This window comes from Misgurnus anguillicaudatus, chromosome 1, assembly GCF_027580225.2.
Source record: "Misgurnus anguillicaudatus chromosome 1, ASM2758022v2, whole genome shotgun sequence".
NCBI classification, from domain to species: Eukaryota; Metazoa; Chordata; class Actinopteri; order Cypriniformes; family Cobitidae; genus Misgurnus; species Misgurnus anguillicaudatus.
This window is the reverse complement of record NC_073337.2, coordinates 15,439,908-15,459,632: the sequence shown is the minus strand read 5'-3', so window position 1 is coordinate 15,459,632 and position 19,725 is coordinate 15,439,908. Positions and strand designations below refer to the sequence as shown.

The 19,725-nt window shown below is 35.6% G+C and overlaps 1 protein-coding gene and 2 long non-coding RNA genes across 5 annotated transcripts; 2 read left to right on the top strand and 1 right to left on the bottom strand.

Annotated features, from left to right (window-relative positions):
- Window positions 1-1,039: 1,039 nt before the first annotated feature.
- LOC129414275 (uncharacterized) lies at window positions 1,040-4,433 on the top strand. 2 transcript variants are annotated; one of them, XR_012369305.1, is made up of 4 exons: window positions 1,040-1,366; window positions 2,047-2,263; window positions 3,255-3,471; window positions 4,044-4,433. It is a non-coding gene; the product is annotated as an uncharacterized lncRNA (long non-coding RNA). The 2 variants fall into 2 exon arrangements; XR_012369306.1 differs by lacking the exon at window positions 1,040-1,366 and adding an exon at window positions 1,466-1,718.
- Window positions 4,434-5,461: 1,028 nt separating this feature from the next.
- LOC129432165 (piggyBac transposable element-derived protein 4) lies at window positions 5,462-15,094 on the top strand. 2 transcript variants are annotated; one of them, XM_055190385.2, is made up of 5 exons: window positions 5,462-5,709; window positions 12,094-12,251; window positions 12,802-12,882; window positions 13,167-13,244; window positions 13,413-15,094. In XM_055190385.2, exons 2-5 carry the CDS (start codon window positions 12,103-12,105, stop codon window positions 14,998-15,000), a joined length of 1,896 nt encoding a protein of 631 aa, XP_055046360.2. In that variant the 5' UTR covers window positions 5,462-5,709; window positions 12,094-12,102; the 3' UTR covers window positions 15,001-15,094. The 2 variants fall into 2 exon arrangements, with proteins under 2 accessions (XP_055046360.2, XP_073723234.1); XM_073867133.1 differs by lacking the exons at window positions 12,802-12,882; window positions 13,167-13,244 and having other exon boundaries at window positions 5,463-5,709.
- LOC129432168 (uncharacterized) lies at window positions 13,571-19,708 on the bottom strand. The gene is made up of 3 exons (XR_012369307.1): window positions 19,576-19,708; window positions 17,451-17,534; window positions 13,571-13,709 (listed from the first exon to the last, which is right to left on the bottom strand). It is a non-coding gene; the product is annotated as an uncharacterized lncRNA (long non-coding RNA).
- Between the last annotated feature and the right edge of the window lie 17 nt (window positions 19,709-19,725).

The window sequence follows — 19,725 nt, the reverse complement described above, 5'->3', positions numbered from 1 at the left end:
ACAGTATTAATATTACTCAAAGAGATTTTCTAAGAATAATTAAGGGTATTTCCCCAAAACTTCTACTGCTTATCAGATCATCCTTACAATACTCTCCTTTAAGGGAAGACATTCCTCGAATAATGATAGATGGTATTGACTTGTTAGATAAAAATGCAATAATATTCATATCAGAAGAACATTACTCTCTATAAGTAGTATTTCTCCTAAAGCAGTGTCTTCATGGAAACGGTTATATCCTTCTGTATCTTTATCTAACATATGGTCTATTCATAATAAGTTTGTGATACCAAATAAAGTCAAAGAAATCCACTTTAAAATCCTTCATATTTTTTACCCCTGCAACTTATTTTTATCTAAATTTATGGATATTCACCTTTTTGTGGTTCTGAAAATGAATCAGTGATTCATTTGTTTGTTAAATGTCCCTTTACACCATTTTGGAATGAAATTTCAAGATTGATTTTTACATCCTTTAATAATCTTATTGACTTCACTGAAGAAATGGTCCTGTTTTTGTCATGTAATACTGGTTCTGTTCCTTTAAACAATACTATTAATATCCTGTGGAAAAGGTCATATTCATAAGTGTAAAGTTAAAGCCTCAAAACCTAATTTTATTGCATTTTGCTCAGAATTAAAAGGTTTAACTGAATCTCTTTGTAAATTAAAGAATAACAAAAAAGCAGTTAAATCATACCAGATATTAAATAAGGTTTTGAATTCACATGTAATTTGAGATATCATATTTAGATGAACTTTTCTACCCCCTACTTGAGTAAAAATAAAACAATTATTTTATGTCTATGTATGTTTTTTCTTTATTTATTTTATTATTATTTGTTTATTTATTTCATTATTATTTTTTATAACTGTAAATCCCTCATAAAAGAATGTTTGTTCTTATTACTTTATAATACTATGTTATTGTATAATACTATTTGTATGTATAATACAAATGTTAATTGTTACTGACATAATGGTAATAATAAAAAAAAACAAAAAAAACTCGTTTTAGTCATTTGTGCATTGCATGTCGTTACCACTAATGAGCACAAGATGGCAGATGACTTCTTCGCCACTATCATTTTGAGTCGTATTTTAAAGGAAGATTTACAAGCAATAGCATGCAATGATTTTACTATAGCCAACTTATTAAATGAAGATCCAAAACCAGGAAGTCAAATGCAGTTTGAGATTTATTAAGAAAAGTGTGTTATATAACAGGATATAGAAGAGGCAGATCATTATTTTCACACTCCATCACAGCAGGTGGCGGTATGCACCTTTAAAGTTGGTTCGTAACCCGCCATTAAACCAAAAGAAGAAGATGAAGATTGTAACGTCAGCTCATCGTAAGCATTAGGTAAGTGCTCGCTCACAAGCTTATGAATAATTATATTGCAGCGAATGCGTTACGACAGGCACTGTCATTGTATGAATAATTAATGATATAGTGATCCAAGCATTACGTCGAGTTTGCCGTAAGCTTACCTCATAGCCATCATAAGCCAGGTTTGCTGACGTGAGGGTAACGTAACCACACGGAAGAGCCAAAAAGTACTATTGAGGAATACAAACGCAAAAGCAGCAGCAGTAACAACAACAGAAAACAGTTTTGTTAGATAAATGGCCTTGGGCAAAAGTCTTTATAACTGCAATCACATAAGTTAGTGGAAACAGTGTCAGGCTTTCCCAGATGGAGACAATATAGTGAGGTAAAATTTTAGTGCTGTTTAAATGAATGCGTTGTGTTTGTTATTCATTTAAAAATATGAACCTAAAGTTATGACTCATGACAAACTGGCAAGAGAGTTGATAACACAGATCTGTCCAAATATGAGGGAAACTATATTCCCTTGTAGGCCTACTGTGTAGCATTAATAGAGTAAGTTGGTCTAAATAATTTCCTTGTTGATTTTACATGAATACTATGATTTTACATTTGAATAACCATTGTTTCAAAAATCATAAAAACAAATCTGATTCTAGTTATTACTAATACAAGCAACTTTTTATGGTTTTCTATATGCTTGTCTTTCACAGATTATTCACCCAGTGTTTATTCACAAGATTGACCGAAGCTTATTTAGATGACCAAATTATGAACATTGTGACCCACCCTGAGGCTGTAAGAGTGTGCCTAATGAGAGAATGCGTACTTGAAGCAGTTATAGGACTTAATATATTCAAGAAGACCAAGCGATCCTTATAGGACTACATGCAAAGCAATGTACTCCAGACCGCACAACTGGACATACAGGTACTTTTTAAAAAGCTCATTATTCTTCTTAACTTAAACATGCATGCTTATTCTTTGTACTATTGGCTGTTTTATTATTAGTAAACAGTTTTGTTTTAAATTGTTAAAACATCTTTATCCTTTTTCAGATTATATTTTTGTTAAAGATTTTTTATTATCTACATGTCATGTCTGTGTTTATTTCAAGTGCAAACAGTAGAACTGTCACAAATGAAAATATCTATGACTTTGCACCTGCACTTAATTTAGACATTTTTAAGCATTTTAGGTCAAAATCAGAGTGTAACTTTTACTTTTCATACTAAATGAAATATTCAGCCCCAAATAGCACTTGATTACAGAAGAGTTTTCACTTGTTAACCTGACCGATACAGCAACTATCACACCAAACATTCCAAAACCTGTTTCATTAGATAGAAACAATCAATGAATTTGGGCAACCAGTATCTGATTGAATACTATAGCTAAAAGTGTGTCACAGCTTTGTTCTGATCGGTTGTTTCTGTTTATGTGTTTTGTACGCTGTGTGTGTTGTCATTGGTTTGTTTTGACAGGTGGCCATGCACGTACCAGTCATTGTCTTAAGCCCAGGATACACTGCAAGATTTTTGCTCTCCTATAATATCATCACCTTATCACACTGTGCGACATGGATCATTTAAACTTGGGTACGACAAGCATGTAGACTGTATAATGATGACACCTATTGAATCATAGGTTGTGACGACTGTGACTCCAGTTAAGTGCAATGTCACCAGCATGTGCTAGTGTTAAACAAATACTGGTACGCTGGTCGACATAGGACCACCGAAGAGCCACGATCACAGAAATTGCCACAAATGTTTCACGATGGTAATCTTTCGTTTGGGACCGCCAAAAATCATGCAGTGTATCCCAGGCTATATCCTCCCCTCCGTCTAGTCATCATCTCATTAATTATGAGATGGGCTGTCAGTGCTTTTTCTTTCGGACTCTTCTCTGTTCTCTCCAGATTGTGCCCTGATGCCATCTGCCCCGTTCTCCCAGCCTCATCTTCCCTCCCTATGCCTAGCTTCACATCGGTTGGCTCTTCTTTGGCTCTCTTCATCCCGTCTGCCTGCCTCGCTGCTCTCCCTGATAACATTTCCTGACTGATGCCTTGCACTCTGACTCTTTCTGCAAGGTGCCATTCTCAGCAGTGACTCAATTTAGTGCCACCCTGCTGCTTGGTGAGTCTCTGCATTCTGGAATTGAGATTTTCATTGCCCATTCAATAAACTGTTTTGTGCCTACAGTTGAGTCTGTGACTTTTTTTTGACCAAGTGATGTAAGTAAGGTCTCAACTTTATACCTTTTAATATTGATTTCTAGTTACACAGTTGTCTTTATGATGGGCCTAGCATTTTTTAGAGAGTCTGTATTTCTGTTTCCTATGTCAATACTACCTATTACAATGTTTTTGGTTGAAAACAATTATATGCCTTTGTTGCCAATGTTTGTTGTTTATGGGTTTTATTAATAATCAAATATTAAATAAGATTCATTTATAACTGAGCAAAATAATTAATCCTTTTGGAGTTTATATTCCATTATAATTTGCCTAATTCTTACTAGAGTAAATGTAATAAAGTTCTGTTTTCTTTGTCATGTATGTTTTTACTACAGTACATTCTGATTGTATGAAGTTATAAGACTTAACAGTTTACAGGCTGTGATGTGCATTAGGCCTACATATACTAACATTCCTAGGTCATCCATTTCCCAGGGCAGCACAATAAACTTTACCATTTATGTGTTGCAGGCATTGCACTTCTGAGGTCATCACCATCTTTCTTCAGCCAAACAAAATGATTCTCACCAACAACCCCGGCTCTGCTAAGCTTGATGTTGGAGGTCTGCTGTTTTTGAAGCAGGGGACCACTGTCCATTAAAGGCTTCATAAACCATTTAACAAAATCACATAAGATAGTGTAGTTCATACTCCATGCGATGTGCCATACAATGGAAGGGCCATGTTCCTTATCACATCTGGATACTGCAAAGCTCCTGTCTCCTCAACAATTTACGAACTAATCAATTATTAAATGAAGAAATGCTATGTAAAAGCAAAGATATTTCTTCCTGTGGAATTTGAGTCTTAAATGTAGTAATTACTGTTTTATGGCATAAATAAAAGTTAAATATTATATTATTTTAAAAGCATCGTGTATCTTTTTTCATTCCTAATGTATTCTACTAGTAGTGTGTCAGGCACTTTAACCCTTATGAAAAAAGCCAAGGAAAGCATCATATCAAAACAACTGTTTATTTGCACATGCAACATTAAACTATGGTATACATCTCTGTTTTCATTACAATATTGAAAAGGATGAGTATTTGGAGTCTACAGTACTGCTTGCTCCATCTCCAGCAAAGATAAAAACATCCTAAGAAAAATGACTCATTCACACAGTATTCCTCTTTTTACAACCGCGACACATTTTGCACAGACAACACAGCATCTGGAGGACGTATATGATCCTCACCAGTGTTATTTATTGTTTTTCCTGTGTGTGTCTAATGATGATAAAAAAATTATAATTGATCAATTATACTTTGAAGGATAAAGCAAAACTACTATATTTACTATAAAGCTATCTAAACCAATAGCAGCTTCATAAGACTTAAGGTGGTTATCAAAGGGACTAACAAACAAATATAATGCATATGGGTTGACCTGTGAAAACATAATGTCCTGTTTTCAATTGTCAGTTACCAGTTAGGCTTTAGAAACATGATAAAGTTAAAGTGTATTTAAAAATATAGTTTGGAGAAATGTGTGAAAGTGGTCATGAATTTCAAGTGTTGAATGATTATAGTTAACTGTTTAAAAATATGTAGTTGTAGCCTACTAATGCTTTTATAAAATGCTCAAAATATATTTTAGATTACATCCTGTGATATCCAAGCCTTCTTTCTTTCTGTGTTTTCAAAGCTCCACACCAGTAGGTGGTGGTAAAGAAAACCGTGTAGGTACGCGTTAACACGTGATTTACGTGTTAACACGTGATTTACGCGTTAACACGTAGTGCGTGTTAACACGTGATTTACGCGTTAACACGTAGTGCGTGTTAACACGTATTTTTAACACGTTTTTGCCCCAATGGCCTTCCATACGATTTGGGTCTCTATGTGTGCATACCCCTTTAATTCTCTGACTGCAAACGTATTTTCCTGTTTTAGCACCTCCTCTTCCCTTTTCGCGTTATGTCCATGGAAGAAGTGGGTTTCTTTTAAGATCTGTTTAATATACTACTTTCATCTTTGTTTAAAAATCAATTTTATACAGATGCTTTTGGTTTAAACAGTATTCAGCACATTTTAAATGAGGATGTGTTAAATTTGAGACGTGCTGATTACGTTGCGCCTTACATTTGTGTTGCAGAACTGAAGGGGCAAGTTGGCACAAGACGTGTTTATCTCTTTAGGTATGCTGTTATGTTGTTTAAATTATTTGTAATGCTTGAATGACGACTCCTTTCCCTTTTCGCGTTATGTCCGCATGTAAAAGAACTGAAGAGGCAAGTTGACAGTGATACATTGTTAAAAGACAATTTTATTCGCCTTAATTCACGGGAAAAAAACATCACAGACAAAACTTGTCACGCAAACTTGAACTATTATTTGTCTAAAGAAAGCCTAACATGTCTACTTTAAATAACGAAAATAAATATTCCGAGATTATGTGTGTATGAATTTAAAGAGATTAGAGAGTACAGTTTCTCATTATAGCTAATTGTGATCACGTACAGAGCGCTATTCATACTATAATGCGATGACGTAATCTATACAAATCATGGCAACGCCCCCTACAGTGCATATAAAAGTACACGCTTCATCTTCAGATTCATTCACTTTCCTGCAGGTTTGGAAGATGGCAGATTACACAGATTATGAAGCTCAGATGCTCCCGGATAGTGAGGAAGAGTTCACCCTTTCCTCAGAAGAAGAGTGCGACTCCGACGAGGAACGTTTACATTTTGAAGAGAGACTTGATCCAGCCGAGGATTTCTTTTTTGACGAGTAAGTCGTTTAGTTTTACTTGAATTGGTTGACTTTTTATTTTACCTTACAAAAACATACATTTTGGACTTTTTCCAAATTTACTTGCCAGTTGTTTTTTAAGAGTGAAATTTGACTATCTTCATCATAAAAAATCATAAAAATCACTATCTTCATCATAAAAAATCAGCTATGTATGTGTTTGTAAACACTTTTATATTAAACCATAACCATTTATATTTAATAATCCTGTATTAAGATACTATGTAAAACTGCTTTGTTATGGTGCAGGTTTGTAAAAGCTCTGTAGAAATTAATCTAACATTAGTTACATTGTAACTAAAACGCACCATATTACACCATGTGGACTAAACGTTGTTACATTTAAATGTTAATAAAGCAGGTTAACATTCAATGTATGCTTTATAAATGCATAATATAAAAAGTAAAACTAATTTTGACCAATTTACGCAAAGTGTTTATGTTGCCTCATTAACACACCAAGTATCTGTTCAGGTGTAAATGTGTGGTATAGCCGAATGTGTAAATGTTTATGGTGTGGTTAAAATGTGTCTAACTAATTAACTAATGGCCCATTTACAGACACATCACCTCTAAACCCAATAGTTTCTTTTCTGTTATGCAAAGACAACTGGTATCGTAATATATACTTTGCTAAATGCTTTAATAAATGCTTATAATAGTTTACGTTATTTGTTTGTTTTTTGACGAATCGAACGATGACAATGATCAGACACCCGTTGCAAAGGGAGCCAAATCAGACATGAAGGCAGGCAACTTGCAGACCACTCTATCATGGAAAACCGAGACAGACGTTGACATGACACCAAACACTTTGACATTCCTGCCAGCACGTGAACCTGGACCACAGCTGAGTCCTGCTGACGTTCACACTCCCCAGAGTCTCTTCAAAATGTTTTTTCCTGAGAACGCTGTTTCAACTTTGTGCCGCAACACCAACGCTCAGGCCGCCAAAGCAACTGCAAATGGCTGCAAATACAAATGGACAGACGTCAGCATCAGTGAGATGTACAAATACATTGGGCTGCTTCTTTACATGAACATAGTGAGGTTGAGCTCCATCAGGGACTACTGGCGACAGGATTTTTTCTCTGTGGCTTTTCCTGCCAAGGTCATGTCGAAAGGCAGATTCCTCACCATTTCGTGGAATTTCCAAATGAGTCACCCGGAAGAAGACGAGGAAAATGACAGAAAAAGAGGCACAGCTGAACATGACTGTCTTTTCAGAATTAAACCTCTCATGGACACCATCCGTAGCGCTTGTAAAGCCATGTATCACCCTAAAAGAAACTTAGTTGTGGAAGAAAGAATAGTGCCATGGAAAGCGGACCCAGAAATAATACAAAACATGAAAGCCAAACCAACCAGAGACTTCAAGATGTTTGTCCTTGCAGATTTATCTAATGGATACACTGTGGACTTTTCTGTATACACTGGAAAAAACAGCTCTCCCACAGGCCACGGATTATCATATGATGTTGTGACATCTCTTTTGGACCGTACAGTTTTAGGCTCTGGTTACCATGTGTACATGGACGATTTCTTCACAAGTCCAAAGCTGTTGAAAGACTTGTTTGCTATGAAGTTTGGTGCTTGTGGGACTTACAGAGACTCTAGGAAGGACTGTCCACGGGCTGCAACTAATTCACTCACAAAAAAATCTGCCAGGGGATCCATCAGGTGGATCCGGGATGGACCTCTTGTATTTGTGAAATGGATGGACAAACGAGAGGTCTCTGTTTGTTCTACAATCCATTCTGCTTATACAGGAGAGACTGTTCAGAAGAAGGTGAAATCACAAGACACTTGGAAGGCAAAGACATTTCCATGTCCCGCACCCGTGACTGCCTACGATCAACACATTCACAAACGTGTTCACCTGTCTGAGGATCTGTTGCAGTGCTACTCTGCACGGCACAAAACAATGAAGTGGTACAGAAAAGTCTTTTACAACTTCTTGGACATTGCTGCCACAAACGCTTTCATTATGCACAAAGAGCTGTATGGTAACATGAGCCACAAAGAGTTTCTGGAGGGGCTTATTGAAGACCTCTGTGGTTTTTAAAAAAAGGCAACACCAAAAAGAAAATAGCACAACTGACGTGACTGTATTCTCAAAAATATGCCTTTGACAATTATGCCTTTTCATTGTATTGTGCAGTATTTTTGAATAAACACCAAACAATATCATTAAGTGTCTTCACATTTATTCTGCCCGTTCCCTCTCATTGATTGGTCTATTAGGGTTTGGGTCATTTTAGCCTCAGATATGAATAAATATTCATCATCATTTGTCTTACAAAAGTGTCTCACAAAAGATTATTCTTGCATGATTGAAATGATCAGGTTGGGTTTTAAAATAGTTTATACCTCAAACTTAAGTCTATAAAGTCCATGTGTTGTCTTGTCTATAATATCAATGTGTTTTTATTATGAGAACTTCAAAACTTATATTTACACATTTGGCACTTTTAGCTAAAGTCTTACAGCAGATTTCAAGCTGTACATTTCATTAGTAGGTGTGTGTCTTGGGATTTAACCCTTTGAGTTGCTAATTAATTTCTTAATTGAGCTACACTGCCCTACAAAGGCAAAAGACCTTAACTTGCTAGAGTGTAGAACTGAGAAAAATGATTTTAAAGTTTAGACTTTTCATTGACTTTAATTGTCAGTTATTTTCTTGATTTTTATTTTCTCGAAAAAACAACTAAATTGATTCAAGATACTTATCCACATGATAAAGGAGGTCTTGAACGTCCCAAAAATATCAATAACTAATTTTCGACCAAAAACAAAATTACTGCCTTTGTAGGGCAGTACAGTATATTTTTCATAACCCTGGTTTCAGTGTTTATAGACTTTAAAAATCTTATGGAAAACATAAATAGGAGATGTTGACATGTTACAGTATAGTAAGGTGCTAAGTTTTAGATTTGGAATATAATAATAACCCTGAAAATATGATCCCATTTATGAATTAAAATTTAATAAAAATTACATTCTTTGGGTTAAAAACAAACAAAATGAACAACCCACATTTAGCCTAATAGGCCTACGTGTTGTGTCCCAAGCTGGCTATAAATGAATATTAATAAATATGGACATTATATAAATTTAGCCTTAAGAAATTAACATTCTGTTTATGCATTTGGTTAAAGTGAAACGTGTTTTTTGTTCATAATTTCTTTACTAACCTGTAACTGTAACAGCTGCTTCCCATGAGAATACGCACCATAAATAAGTTTTTTACTTCAACACTTCAAATAAAATCAAATCAAAATCAATCACTTCAAATCAAATAAAATGTTGAAATGAACTAAGATAATACAAGATAATACATCTTAAGTCAATTCCTGGGTATTTGTTTTTGCACTGTCCTTCACAATTTAGCACGCGGATGAATGATATCATATTTCCCTAAAGTGCATTAATATGGCTAAATATTTATTTTATATGTATTTTACAAATGTCAGAGATTATGATAACATCAGAGTCAAAGGAGATTTAGGATATTGACCACATTTTAAAATCTTTAACGCAGCCAGATTAATTATGGAAATTAAGGCCTAAGCTTGTTTAGCCTACTTTAAAATTTCTAGAAGGTCTGATTGTACATTTAAAAATGATTTAGACCTAATACAAATACACACAAAAGTCTAAAAGAACATAATATAGGAGCTTTAAAAGTAATCCCTAAAATGAGTTTTTTATTAATGTACAATAGGCTAGTTTGCCTCTTATTAGACAATTAACTTTATAGGGTTGTCATGGACCAATATACCACTTTAACCCTTTTCTAAAAGTTGATAACTGCGATATTAACCGATCATTATAGTTTACATCATCCGTAGCCTACAGTTGTTCTTATTGAATATAGCTTCATAATTGCCCGACTGTTAATGTTTCACACATTCTTAATTTAAATCACCGTAAACATTAACATTAGCCAATCATAATCCATTCGGCGTTTAATTGCCCGAACATTAATGTCCTCGTGATTTCAAAACAAGCCAACCAGAATGCTGTAAATGACTAGGCAGTCTTAAGTTTTGCAAAACAAGGGTTTTACATGAATGTAGAAATTCATAGGCTATTCATTGCAATGTTTCTTTGTGTAGGACATTTAGCCGTATGGTTCGTCACAAAAATCTGTATTTCATATCTATAATAGACACTATTATTATTTTAAAGAAAGGTATAAATCATTGGTTGAGTTGAGTTGGGCTTTTCCATTTGTGTGAATGACAGTCCGCAGCAGTCTGTTACCAATCAATGTTCTCACTGCTGTTAGCAAAACGTTATTCATGTGACTGAGGTATTTTACTATTTCGGAATGTCTGAATTATGAGGACAAAAGCATTTTGTTTGGGGCGGGCAGATTACTGTCTGAATAGCGTCTGAATTGCCAGTTATAATGTGTGAATGTTATCGGCCATTTATGTTGATGGTGGATCTCAGTCATCAGTTTGAATAATGTTACAATGATTGTATAGAAAACACGTTTGGTATCTACTTTGTTAACGGATACTTTTAAACTTTAAATCGCATTTTGGAGTAGCCTACACAACATGAATGTACTGTTATGTGTTTTGGATGAAAGCGTCAAAATATGAAAACATATAAATCATAACATTTAAAAAAAAGTGTCATAAAGGAGTAAAAGCTTACAGAAAACAAATATCTTGGCTTTGACACTACAACTTTTTTGTAGTCAAAAGCAAAATCTATTTAATGCAGAACATTTCAGCCGCAAAGATTAAAACTAAAGAATGCTGCCTTCATTTTATAAGTAGATCATTTTTAAAGGATTTTTAATGTAGATTAATTCGGCTTTACAAGTTGTATGCTGTCAGAATAAAGATAGCTACAAAACTCTGTCGCTGGGGTGGTAGCCTACCCTATAATACAGTTAAAATAAATTAAGCAATTTCAACTTCAATTTATAAGTTATAACAACTCATCGTGTTTAACATAGTTTAAATATAAGAGTTTTAATATATACAGCAAAGACTTTAAACAGTGAATATAACTTTTGATATAGACTACCTACACACCATTCTGCCTCTACACGTCTTCTTGCTAAAAGTGCCCTTGATTATTTTTTCATGTGTGAAACCCACAAGCTGTTTCCCTGCTGAAAAAAACAATAGAACCATTACAAAAAATTCTAATGGTTTCCATTAAAATACCAATAGAAACCATTAGCTTTTACCATTAAAACCACTACACTGTAGTGTGTTTTGGGCCATATTTCATTAACCAATACATATTCCATTAGAACAAATACATAGAACCAATACATATCATTAGAGACCAACAAAAACCAATACACCGTAGTGTGTTTTGGACCATATTCCATTAGAACCAATAAAATTCCCAATAAAACCATTAGAATTTTCTGTAAAGGTTTTATTGTTTTTTTTCAGCAGGGTTGTTAATCAAAAAATACCCACTAAAGAGCTTTAAATTTTAAATTTAAATTTAACAGAAACTCAAGGAATAGCCTACTTTTCACGCAAACTTGAACTATCTGTCCAAAGATAGCATGTCTACTTTTAAATATCACAATTCTTATATAAAATAAATATTCTAAGATTGTTATGTGTATGAAATTAAAGAGATAAAGTACTCTATAACTAATTGTGTCACGTGCAGAGCGCTATTCACACTGTAATGCGATGACGCAATCTATGCAAATCATGGTAACGCCCCCTACAGTGCATATAAAAGTACACGCTTCATCTTCAAATTCATTCACTTTCCTGCAGGTTTGAAAGATGGCAGATTACACAGATGGTGAAGCTCAGATGCTCCCGGATAGTGAGGAAGAGTTCACCCTTTCTTCAGAAGAAGAGTGCGACTCCGACGAGGAACGTTTACATTTTGAAGAGAGACTTGATCCAGCCGAGGATTTCTTTTTTGACGAGTAAGTCGTTTAGTTTTACTTAAATTAGTTGACTTTTTATTTTACATAAACAAACATTTTTCACTTCGACTTTTTATAAAAAGTGTGTTTGTAAAAGTTACAATTAATAAGCCTGTATTTACTGTAAAGCTGCTTTGCCATGGTGCAAATTTGTACCAATTTCTTTACTTTTATTACACCATATAGGCAACTTTGTTACATTTAAATGTTTAATAAAGCAGGTTAACACTCAATGTATGCCTTAAGTCGGGCTATATTTAAATAATCTAAAATAAAATAATTCGTAAAACTAATTTTGACAAATTTACCCAAGAGTGATTTGTTGCCTTATAAACGCATCAAGTATCTGTTCAGGTGTAAATGTGTGATATAGCCGAATGTGTAAATGTTTAAGGTGTGTTTAAACTAATGTGTCTAACTAATGGCCCATTTACAGACACATAAAGCACATCTAAACCCACTAGTTTCTATTATTGTATGGAGAGACTAATGGTATCGTAATATATTTTTTGGATAATAAATGCTTATAATAGTTTTTAAACTTTTTTAGGAATGTGACTGCATCCCTCTCGCCATCACGTGCAACTCGTACTAGAAGGTCACGCAGCAACACGACCAAACATCAGAATAAGTAAGTAAAGACTTACCCACTGTTGTATATGTTGCTTACATTTCATTAAGTTTAGTTGTTTTTTATTTAGTTTAAAAACTGATAGAACAATAAGTTTGACTGTGTAGAAAATATATTATTTTAAGGCATGCATAGTAGTAGTGTTACTGGTAATGTTAATAGTCAATTTAGTTTGATTTTGTTGTTTTTGTCACCACCATATCTATTGGCCAGTAGTTAAGTATATGCTGGCATAGTACTTTGGATATATTAACAATATATTAACAACTGTTCAACCTTTTTAGGAATATGGCTCCAACTCGCCCAGGAAGGGGACGTAGAACGTATCATTCAGTTTTCAGCACACTTGAAAGTGATGCAGAGTAAGTACACATTTTCAGATATTAGTTTAATTCTGTTTTTATGGCTTAGAAATTATCTTGTTTTTGTTAGGTCTGGTAAATATTGGTATCAGTGACTGATAATGATAACAATACAGCTCTTTGTGTAGTAAACATGTTTATTAACCATTATTTGTTTGTTTTTTACAGATCGAACAATGACAATGATCAGACCCCCACTGCAAGACAGCCAAGACGCTGCAAGAGAGCCAAGACAGACGTGAAGGCAAGCAACTTGCAGACCACTCTATCATGGAAAACCGAATCAGACGTTGACATGACACCAAACACTCTGACATTCCTGCCAGCACGTGAACCTGGACCACAGCTGAGTCCTGCTGACGTTCACACTCCCCAGAGTCTCTTCAAAATGTTTTTTCCTGAGAACGCCGTTTCAACTTTGTGCCGCAACACCAACGCGCAGGCCGCCAAAGCAACTGCAAATGGCTGCAAATACAAATGGACAGACGTCAGCATCAGTGAGATGTACAAATACATTGGGCTGCTTCTTTACATGAACATAGTGAGGTTGAGCTCCATCAGGGACTACTGGCGACAGGATTTTTTCTCTGTGGCTTTTCCTGCCAAGGTCATGTCGAAAGGCAGATTCCTCACCATTTCGTGGAATTTCCAAATGAGTCACCCGGAAGAAGACGAGGAAAATGACAGAAAAAGAGGCACCACTGAACATGACCATCTATTCAGAATCAAACCCCTCATGGACACCATCCGTATGGCTTGTAAAGCCATGTATCACCCTAAAAGAAACTTAGTTGTGGAAGAAAGAATAGTGCCATGGAAAGCGGACCCAGAAATAATACAAAACATGAAAGCCAAACCAACCAGAGACTTCAAGATGTTTGTCCTTGCAGATTTATCTAATGGATACACTGTGGACTTTTCTGTATACACTGGAAAAAACAGCTCTCCCACAGGCCACGGATTATCATATGATGTTGTGACATCTCTTTTGGACCGTACAGTTTTAGGCTCTGGTTACCATGTGTACATGGACGATTTCTTCACAAGCCCAACGCTCTTGAAAGACTTGTTTGCTATGAAGTTTGGTGCTTGTGGGACTTACAGAGACTCTAGGAAGGACTGTCCACGTGCTGCAACTAATTCACTCACAGCAACATCTGCCAGGGGATCCATCAGGTGGATCCGGGATGGACCTCTTGTATTTGTGAAATGGATGGACACACGAGAGGTCTCCGTTTGTTCTACAATCCATTCAGCTTATACAGGAGAGACTGTTCAGAAGAAGGTGAAATCACAAGACACTTGGAAGGCAAAAACATTTCCATGTCCTGCACCCGTGACTGCCTACGATCAACACATTCACAAACGTGTTCACCTGTCTGAGGATCTGTTGCAGTGCTACTCTGCACGGCACAAAACAATGAAGTGGTACAGAAAAGTCTTTTACAACTTCTTGGACATTGCTGCCACAAACGCTTTCATTATGCACAAAGAGCTGTATGGTAACATGAGCCACAAAGAGTTCTTGGAAGGGCTTATTGAAGACCTCTGTGTTTTCTCAAAGACCGAAACACCAGAACAAACCGGCGATGACCATGTGCCAATACCAGGAGGTGAGCTGACCTCAAATGCAAGGACCTGCATGCTTTGCAAAGAGCAAGGTAAAAGGCAGGAGACACCTTGGAAATGCAAGGCTTGTGATGTGCACTTGTGTGTTCAATTGAACCGGAACTGTTTTCAAAAATGGCACAACTGACATGATTGTGTGCACAAAAATATGCCTTTGACACTTATGCTTTTTTATTGTATTGTGTAGTATTTTGTGAATAAACACCAAACCGTATAATCAATCATTAAGTGTCTTCACATTTATTATTCCAGTTCCCTCTCATTGATAGGTCTATAAGGGTTTGGGTCATTTTAGCTTCATCTAAAAGAGTAAGAGAGAATAAAACAAAATGATGTAAATAAACTCTTATATGGCAACAGTTTGGCTTTGGGTTTTTCTATGAACTGAAAATTAAAACTAATACAATAAATGTTTATAATGTATTAACCTGATGATGCTTATCAACTTTTACCAGGTTATGTCTAATAAAGCTGTTAAATAAAAAATTCTAATAATCCACGGCTATTCTGTAGGGACAATGCCCAAAATATTCATCCACTTGGACCTCTCTATTTAAACTAAATTGAACTGTTAACCCTATTGCAATTTACAATAAATATTCTTACAGTTTACTATACAGTAATTGGTCAATTAGCATTAAGAAAATACCAAAATACCTGTTTGATATCTTCTTATCTCCACTATAAGATCAAAACAGTAGCAGCAAGTTTAACCAATGTATGGTTAATAATCTCATTTAGAATTAGTTATTCCACAACCTTCTCATAAGGTTTTGAAGTTTAATAGACACTAGTCAGTATTTGAAGTGCATCAAATAAGTTAATTAAAGTTGTCCTAAGAAAAGAACGGGTATTAGATATTGGTATTAAGATAACTTTTATGAAAGGTTTTGTTCCACTTTAAATGTTGACTAGTATGTTAGATTTGGTGGACTAATGGAGAAGCAGTGGAGTAGTAAAGCTTTCTTCATCAATGATTGTGAAAGAGCAATAGTGACATCTGCTGAAATATTCTGATAATTGCAAGAGATGTTGGTTTACATTTTTCTATTTTTCTCCTTTTCTGCCAACTTCTTTCAATAACCAAACCTCTAACCTTCTCCAGTTTTTTATGGCCTAGGTTTAAATAACAAAGAGCACATTTTACAGATATTTAAAGCGTTAATGTGAAGTTTATACAGGCCGAAATAACCCTCGAGGGATGCTTTCTGTTTTTGTCAGAGAGCAGAACATGCTGTTTTTTCCTGGTTCTTGCTGATGATTGATATTTTAAAAAGACTAAAATAAATGTACGAACTGAAGACAACTTGCACTGACATATCTTAAAGATATATCAGTGCTCCTTAGTTTTGCCTAGTCCTGGTTTAAGCTAATCCCTGTCTGGGACACCACCCCTAAATGTTTAATTTATATCTTTGCTGCACACACTGTACTTCAGTGTAATTTTAATTTTTATGAAAGTAATAGAAACTAAACTTACAATGGACAGAACATTGTTGTACAAATCGATTACATTTCTAAGGTAGCCTGAAAACTTAATTTTCTGACATTTCTTCTTTTGGCAAAGGAGGTCATTCAGAACCAAGAACAGCGGCTATGAGATTTAAACAAGAACGTGCAACTGAGAATGAGAAACTTGTAGTTTAGCACAAAACAGCTGAAAATACATACTGTTATATATCAGCCATTCCAAGATGATTTATTCACCACCATCTATAAGGCATTGGTAGTCGCTCATAATTTGCATAATGAAAAACTTTTCTCAATGACGGCTCTGTCCCAAATGGTACACTCCGGTCTTATGGACATCATGTAGTACAGACCCTTGACACGAGTCCAGAGGGCGCACCAGAGTCATATTTTGAGACTTTGGCCCTGTCCCAAATGGCGCACTTCATGTGGACTTTCGGTCTCGTGCTCTTAAATTGTGCGTGCTCGCTTAGTCTACGAGTCCGCAGGGTGTTCCATCTGTAATTTTTACACTTCGAAGTGTGCTCATCAGCGCCCCCTTTGCCCCCTTGATGCGGTCTTTGGCAAAACCCGCACTGCAGCAGGCTTTGCACACTTTACCAACCTTCGCAAATTCTGTGCAAAATCGAATCTGTCACGCTGATGATTTCTGTCGAGGCAAGCAAATTCTCCTTAAGATTTCTCAAATCGCTCTTGAATAATGATGTCATCCGCCTGTTGGTTATTGCAGTGGCGCGTGAAGTCGAACGAGCCAAATGACTTCGGAGGCATGAATGCAGCTCCGAGAAACACATTCGTACAGTCTTCATAGGCAGCAAAATGGAATTCAGTTTAACTTTGAAATATAAACAGCAAGCGCCTTTGTGATAACTAATTCCATATTTGAAAACTACAATATTAATTTCTCGCTAGAAATGCAATTTAAAAGTGTGTTAAGTGAAATATAACTTTATTTACACTAAACTTGACCAGGCTCGACCAATCACATTCTTCGTGCACGACCAGGCATTGATTTGTGGGAAAGGACAATAAGGGAGTAAACATATGCCTTGGAATGCTCACAAAACTTTGGCAAAATAAAGAATTTCTTCAGGGTGTTAAACTTACCAATCATTTGGGTTTGCCTCTGTGATCTTTTAGTGCACAATATCTGGCATCCACCACTTTGGAGTGAATTTTGCCTGCCATTGCCTGCAGAAGGAATAGCAATGAGTGAGAAGGTGTGCGATATTACACACAGTTATGAAATACCATACGTGTCTAATATAATATGCATAATGAATAAAACATATGCTATTATTGCATTCTAGTGCATTAAACTTGAATTTACTTGCAAAAGTCTGCATCAGATGAGAAGTCACAATTTCTTTGATATGACAAATACACTGTGCTTCGTGTTTAAATAAACTAAATGTGATTTTTTTACCACGTATTGTACTCACCACTGACAAGTAGGCTATAAGTTAATAACCCTCCCCTCCAAGCAGTTACTTGGCATTGTATTTATTTACACACAAATTGCATTTGCACCCTTGTCAAAAAAATCGTAAATTCTTGCTTTAAAGGGGACATTTCACAAGACTTTTTGAAATGCGGAGTGCACAATGTTTGAAAGCCAATGTTGATATTTGAAATCACCTAAACAAACACGCCCCTACCCCAATAGAATCTGGACCTTCTTTTAAAAGACCCGCCCCCACACATACGCAACCCGGCAAGGATGTCGGTTAGTAGACACGCTCCTTACTGCTGATTGGCTATAAGTGTGTTTTGGTAGTTGGCCCGTCTCCTTTCCCAAAGCGTTTTTCAAACATTGTGCATTCCGCCTTTAAAGATGTAAAATACATCTTTGGTGTCTCCAGAGTAGGCTACATATGTTTTAGCTCTAAATACCCCATAGATCATTTATGCAAAAATGTGCCGTTTAGGGTGTGTCCTTTAAAAATTCAAAATGGCAGGTGCTGTGGTTTGATAGTGCAGATAAAGGGGTGGTATTATCCCCTTCTGACATCACAAGGAGCCAAATTTCACATGCTTGCAGCTGGGTTGTTTTTAACCAGGGCTGGGTAACTATTGGACAAAACACACTGCTGGGTTAAAAATGACCCAACTGCTGAGTTGTTTTAACCAAACTGCTGGGTTGTTTCAATGTGGTTAAATGACAATAACCCAGCAGTTGGGTCATTTTAACCCAGCAGTGTGTTCGGTCCAATAGTGACCCAGCCCTCGGTTAAAAACCCAACAGTTTTTAGAGTGAATGGTTTACCAAAACTAAGTTAATGGGTTGTTCTTTTACACATTTTCGAGGTTAATAGAAGCACTGGGGGCCCAATTATAGCACTTACACATAGAAAAAGTCAGATTTTCATGATATGTCCCCTTTAAGGAAGAGTAATTTCAATCTCTTTCTGATTGTACAAAGTCCTTCAACACGCAAGGCCAATTATACAATTTTATTGTGAAATCAAGAGGCTAAAAGTCAGATGTTTTCAAGTTAATCTACTGTAATAACAATTAAATGATATCAGTGTATAAAATATTGTATTGATGATAACCTGGAATCCTTTAATGGGTTTTTACAAAGCACGTGAATGTAAGTGATAACAGCTATTGAAGTCATGGATCAATCTGCAGCTCATTATCTAATTAATGTGGAGGCGTAATGAGATGCAGTTCTCATACACACATTAATGTAGATCATTGTTATTGCAATTGCAGTGCTATTCACTCTTAAATGAAAGGACTATTAACAGTAATAGGAAAACCATCAAACTATAGATGTACTAGCAACAACAGAAATCAAAACATTTAAAGTAATTATCCAAATATAAAGTCATAATGCTATTTTAACACTTCAATATACTATAAAAATGCAGCTTGTGTTAGTATATGGTTGGGCATAATATGGACATTTTCTAGGTTTATTTAACCTCCTAAGACCCGAGCTTTGGTTTGCGTTTTAGATTTCTTCCAGCTATTTGGGATTAGGAAGAACCAAATATTTTTCTTTGAACATGAAGCAGTGGAAGTCATGTTTGTGTACAACAGGTTCCAGATACACAGAATTAAGTATTATGGTGCAAACAACAAAAATGTGATGTCCACACACCATGTTTTAGGAGGTTAATCCAACAGTTGGGTTTGTTTAGATTTTAAGTTGAAATAACCCAGCATTTCCAAAAAGAAATACCCAGCAAGTTAAAAAAAAGGCCTTTTTAATTCAGCCAATTACCTTAATTTAGATGCAAACCATACTTTTTCCAGTGCCTCCAGGTTTTGGTGAATACCAGGAAACACCAAAACAGGCCTAAAGCCAAAAGCATCAGGTAGCGTTCAAAACCACAAACTAGTCAGACAGCAACTACCATAATAAACAAGACAC

Bases quoted from the DNA above. Each gene is read 5' to 3' on its own strand.
- LOC129432165 (XM_055190385.2), top strand. From the start codon at position 12,103: ATGGCAGATTACACAGATGGTGAAGCTCAGATGCTCCCGGATAGTGAG. The intron at 12,883-13,166 runs GTAAGTAAAGAC...CAACCTTTTTAG, and splicing joins ACGACCAAACATCAGAATAA to GAATATGGCTCCAACTCGCC. The intron at 13,245-13,412 runs GTAAGTACACAT...TGTTTTTTACAG, and splicing joins ACACTTGAAAGTGATGCAGA to ATCGAACAATGACAATGATC.